Raw genomic sequence first — 6,065 nt, forward strand, 5'->3', positions numbered from 1 at the left:
TGTTCTTTGAAGTGCGGTTCTGATTCTTCAGTTGTTTGCTGTTTGGCTTCAGAACCGCTCCGATGGACTTCTTCTTCTTGTTATTAGCTACAAGAAGAATTTCATCTTTCTGGTCTTGCTTGCGAGATTCCTCCTCAATTCTAAGGCGGGTTATCAGACTTTCTAGAGAGAATTCTTTAGTTTTATGCCTAAGAGAATTTTTAAATTCTTTCCAAGCAGGGGGCAGTTTGTCAATAATAACAGCAATTTGAAACTGTTCATCTAGGGACATACCTTCAGTGATGATTTCGTGAGCAATTTTCTGGATCTCGTGAGACTGAGCTTCGACTGATCTGTCATCTGTCATCTGATATTTGAGGTAGCGGCTTACAGCATACTTCTTGGCTCCAGCTTCCTCAGTATCGTACTTCTTCTTTAAAGCATCCCAAACCTGTTTAGCAGTATTGCTGTCGGAGCTGTAGTAGTCATACAGATCATCAGCAAGTCCATTGAGAATATAATTCTTACATAAGTAATCATTATTTTCCCATAGGGTTAATTCAGCAGCTATTTTATCCTTTTCAGCTTGTTCACCTTTTTCTGGTACAACCGGAATATCATCCTTCAAAACGTTGGCAAGCTTTTTCGTGGTTAGAAAAAACAGCATCTTTTGTTGCCATCGTTTGAAGTGACTTCCCTCAAACCGAAATGGTTTGTTGTAGTCAGTAGCAGATGAACCTGACCCAGTAATTTCGTCGGTAGACATGGCAGTTCGAAAACGTCTTAAAATTTTTTTTTTGAAATTCGAAAACCTTTGAAAACAATTTATGCCACCGAAAATATTACTGGGTTGAGTCGCGGACTAGGTCGCTCTCTTTAAGACGTTTCGAGGCACTGCCCAAAATTGTGCAAGGCAGACTATCAACCACGAAGTCCCCAGGATAAAACAGCCCAGATTCACTGTATCGGAGTTCTACTGCACTGTAGAAAACCGTTATAGAATTACACCCTCTGTATGCCAGTCGATAGACTAACACTCAAATATAGCACGGAGGCTACTCAAGAAAAGAAGAAGAAGAAGAAGAATATAAGGGGGAGAAGTGAGAAAAGCCTCAGATACGGAGTGCTTTTGGTGTGCTTTTCCAAGTGATATGAGCTCTCTATTTATAGATGAGTTCAGCAACTGGATCTGAGAAGAAAGGGGGGATCCAAGAGCACGAGGTACATATATGTTTATCATATAAGTGAACAGTAACTTTTTATATTGAATATTTGATGTTGATCCGAATGCAAACACTCCCATACTTAATAGAATAGGTAAAATAAAATTGTTGTTACTAAAAAAAATGGAATTAACAATAAAAAAGGCTAAAAATTTAAATCATCACTGTATACTATCTTCAAAATAAAATATAAATAGAAGATAGTTAAAAAGCGCTATAAAAATCTTCCATAACATTTATTGAAACTGTTTCTATTAAAAAAACGTTATTAAAAATCAAGTATTATATATTTATATATGTTTTATGGTATAAGTGAAAAATAAGTTTTTATATTGAATATATTTTGTTGATCATAGTGCAAACACTCGAATACATACCACAATAAAATGGAAGAGGTAACTTAGAATCGCTGTTACTTAAAAAATTGAATTAACAACAAAAAGAAGAAAAATTTGAATCATCACTAATAACCTTCAAATAAAATATAAATAAAAGATAATTGAAAAGTTGATATATGACTTTGCCCTTGTCATTTATAAATTTTTGAACATCTCAAAAATAATAAAACTATATCATAATATATTATTGGATACTTAAAATACATCGACAAGTACAATAAAACACTCTAAAAAAATTAAAATTGCAATAAATTCTCAAATATAATCAAACAACTAAATTTTAATCATACATCAATAATAATTAAATAAATAAAAATATATGCTACATCAATAAATTGGATTACGGCTTCAAAATATTAAATATGCTATTCGAATTGAACCTCATTAAGTTTAACTCAATTAATTCAAGTTAGAAGCAAACTTAAATGAATTAGATCAAAACGCAGATTTGATTAATTTGAGTGATCACCAGCACTCATTAGCATCGCTACACGTATTGTCCATATGTTGTCTTTAAAGAAGTTTTCTTTTTGAGTAAGACATCTAGGGCGGAAAATGAGACTGTTGTTTTTAGTTTAGAAAAACTATTAAAACCTATTTATGCCATCGAAAATACTACTGGGTTGAGTCGCGGACTAGGTCACTTGTTGAGACAAAATCTCAATTTAATGTTTTGATGAAAACAAACAAAAAGTTAATTAAGAGTGTTAATTATGATTCTATATGTTATGTTAATTTAACTTTGCTTTTGAGTGAATTTAATTAAGAACAGAATCAAGCAAAGCAAAGAAAACAGCAACAAGAACATTAAAACAGAGAAAGATCTCCAGCTTCAAAAAAGTTCATCACAGTATATTGATCAAACTTTTTCTACCTCTTTAACAGAGAGTTTGCCCTGGAAATTTGTTCATATCTACTCAGTACATGGCAAGGAACAAGTAGGATTCATCCAAGCTCAAAAAGGCTATTTGATCTCAAAAATAAAAGGACTCAAAGACAGACAAAAGTCATGACAGTTTGCAAACTCCAATTATGATTCTAAATGTTATGTTAATTTAACTTGTGCTTTTGAGTGAATTTAATTAAGAACAAAATCAAGCAAAGCAAAGAAAACATCAACAAGAACATTAAAACAGAGAAAGATCTCCAGCTTCAAAAAAGTTCATCACAGCATGTTGATCAAACTTTTTCTACCTCTTTAACAAAGAGTCTGCCCTGGAAATTTGTTCATATCTAATCAGTACATGGCAAGGAACAAGTAGGATTCATCCAAGCTCAAAAAGGCTATTTGATCTCAAAAATAAAAGGACTCAAAGACAGACAAAAGTCATGACAGTTTGCAAACTCCAAAAATCAAATATCAAGAAAGTTCGATCAATCTTGACATATGACAAGACAATTGCAAAGGAAACCCAGAATGATTAAAACGGGAACTCCAGAATGATTATTGAAGCTTAAGAAAGTTCAAACTGACAAACCAAGAATGTTAATAATTCTCCGTTTTCTGCACAATAACAGCAGCACTGCATCTCCTCTGAAATAGCCTGTAATTCCTCTGCAAACTTCTCTAGCTACACTCAAGACTCAAGACAGAGAATGTACCATCCAAGATCAATGAAGAAACGTCAAGAGTACTTTCTAAAAGAGGATGGAACTGCTTTAAATGCTAAACCAATAAAGTCAAAAAGTTATTTCAAAGAAGGATTATTTTTATTCTGAAATAATGTTTCAGTCAAAAAGCAGAGCCTCTCCAACAGCTCTTGTGTACCTTCATTCAGTGCCTCTACAGCCTATAAATAGAAGGCCAATATCCATAATCAAGACAAGAAATTCAAGTGCTAAGAAACCCATAAATCAATCACATACATACTTGAAATTCTGCAAAACAGAGGCAATCATTCATTCTGCTTTTTGTGAAACAGCTACTGATTCATATTCATATATTAGTTTGCGCAATTATCATTAGATCCTTTGTAAAGAATCTATTCTCAAACAAGAGTTGAGAAATCTCAGATTCTGACAAAAAACAATTCAATTGTAAAAACTCAAACTATAAGAGTTTGTTTAAGATTACATCCTATCAAGGTTAGATAGGTACTGTTGTTACTTTCTGGGTGGAAAGTAATAGAGATTGAAATAGATCAAGGCTGATCTGAACTAGGTGCTGTAAAACCAAGAAGGTTCTTTGTTTTAAACACTTAAGTGGAAAATCTCACGGTTGTGAGGACTGGACGTAACCCGAGTTGGGTGAACCAGGTTATATCATTGTGTGGTATCTCTTCCCTTATCTATTTACTTTCAGTTTTATTGATTATCAAGTTAATTACATAAATTGAATTACTAATTTTAACTAACCAAGAACGTTCTCCATTTTCTCGTTAAAACCAAGAACGTTCTCCGTTTTCTGTTTTCAACCAAGAACGTTCTCCGTTTTCTGGTTAAAACCAAGAACGTTCTCCGTTTTCTGGTTAAAACCAAGAACGTTCTCCGTTTTCTGGTTAAAACCAAGAACGTTCTCCGTTTTCTGGTTAAAACCAAGAACGTTCTCCGTTTTCTGGTTAAAACCAAGAACGTTCTCCGTTTTCTGGTTAAAACCAAGAACGTTCTCCGTTTTCTGGTTAAAACCAAGAACGTTCTCCGTTTTCTGGTTAAAACCAAGAACGTTCTCCGTTTTCTGGTTAAAACCAAGAACGTTCTCCGTTTTCTGGTTAAAACCAAGAACGTTCTCCGTTTTCTGGTTAAAACCAAGAACGTTCTCCGTTTTCTGGTTAAAACCAAGAACGTTCTCCGTTTTCTGGTTAAAACCAAGAACGTTCTCCGTTTTCTGGTTAAAACCAAGAACGTTCTCCGTTTTCTGGTTAAAACCAAGAACGTTCTCCGTTTTCTGGTTAAAACCAAGTCTCTAAAATTTGAACACCTAACAAGTGTTAGAGAAAAAGATCTAGAAGAAAAATGTCAAAAAATATGTACATTGCTGAAGGAGTGTCATTATACCGACCACCTTACTTTGATGGCACAGACTACTATTTTTGGAAAAGCAAAATGCAGTTGCTCTTAAAATCTCCAGATACAGGAATGTGGCGCATCATTACAGATGGAAATTTCATACCAAGAGTCAACCAAAATGATTCAACCTCTACTTTAAAGAAAGAAGCAGATTGGACAGCTGAAGAAAAATTTAAGGTACTTCTAAACTCAAAAGCTCAATTATTCTTATCGTGTGCTTTGAGTAGGGAAGAAAATGAAAGAGTAGATGAATGCACAACTGCAAAAGAAGTATGGGATACACTGCAAACTCATCATGAAGGAACAAGCCATGTCAAAGAAACAAGGATAGACATTGGCATAAGGAAATTCGAACTGTTCGAAATGCAAGATGGAGAAACTATTGATGAAATGTACTCAAGGTTCACAACAATAGTAAATGAAATGCGTTCTATTGGGAAAGCTTACACAGTTCAAGAAAGAGTAAGAAAGATAATGAGATGTCTTCCAATAATATGGAGACCGATGGTGACAGTCATAAGCCAGGCCAAGAATCTTGATGTATTCGGACTGGAGGAATTGATTGGAACATTACGAGCACATGAAGTGCTGCTACAAGAAGACAAACCAATCAAAAAGGGTAAAGCAATAGCTTTGAAAATGTAAGACCCGTAATTTTAAAGTACACTTTATGTATTTTTGGGGTATTTTGGATTTTGGCTCGGAGGCTTTTAAGCCAAAGTTAATTATATTTTGGAGTTTTATAATCAAAAAGATATTTCGATGCCAATTAGAATTTCTCGTCGATAAATAAATTGAAATTAACTGCGGTGAATACTTTACGGTTAATTTTATGCGTTTCGGGCGAAACGGTAATTTAACAAATATCTAGATATTTTGAGATATTTGTTAAGTTATATATTTTATATATATATGTTTGCTTGGAGGGAAAAAGAAAGGAAAACTAGAAGGAAGGAAAAGGAAAAGAAAATAGTATAAAAGGAAGGAAGGAAAAAGGAAGAAAGGAAAAACAAAGGAAAGAAAAAGAAAGGAAGGAAAATTGGAATTTCCATCATCTTCTTCCTCTGACCCGCGGCCAATTTCCCTCCTTTCTCCCGTTTTCATTTTCGTCGCTTTCTTTTCTTCAAAACTAGTAACCCAAGGTTGGGTGAGAGTTAGAACAAGGATTTCGCAACTCCACTCTTCCTCTTTGATTCGAAAACGAAGAAAAACGGTATTTGAGATCCAAACACAAACCCCTCCGTTTCTTCTAGATCCAAGCTTCATTTCTCGAAGAGATAGAAGGGAAAGTTGCTCACTACCACGCTACGGTGCTAGGGGACCAATTTGGAGGCGACGTTGCGAGCGGAGATTTTTACCGGATTTGCTCACGGTACCGGAAACGCACGTTAGAGCTAACGCGAAGGTAAGGGCTCCTTCCAAACTTTTAGTTTGCATCTAGGGCCTTATCTGTGATTGT

At 34.6% G+C, this 6,065-nt stretch overlaps 1 protein-coding gene across 1 annotated transcript in view; it reads left to right on the top strand.

The window, feature by feature from the left end:
- The first annotated feature begins 4,552 nt into the window (after nucleotides 1–4,552).
- Nucleotides 4,553–6,065, top strand: part of LOC140920398 (uncharacterized) — an 18,626-nt gene continuing 17,113 nt past the window's right edge. The window contains exons 1-2 of the mRNA XM_073368669.1: nucleotides 4,553–4,613; nucleotides 4,668–5,247. Of these exons, the coding sequence (XP_073224770.1) occupies nucleotides 4,553–4,613; nucleotides 4,668–5,247 (641 nt within the window). The remainder of the gene's footprint in view (nucleotides 4,614–4,667; nucleotides 5,248–6,065) is intronic.

This window comes from Cicer arietinum, chromosome 5 (genome assembly GCF_000331145.2).
Source record: "Cicer arietinum cultivar CDC Frontier isolate Library 1 chromosome 5, Cicar.CDCFrontier_v2.0, whole genome shotgun sequence".
Taxonomy (NCBI): domain Eukaryota; kingdom Viridiplantae; phylum Streptophyta; class Magnoliopsida; order Fabales; family Fabaceae; genus Cicer; species Cicer arietinum.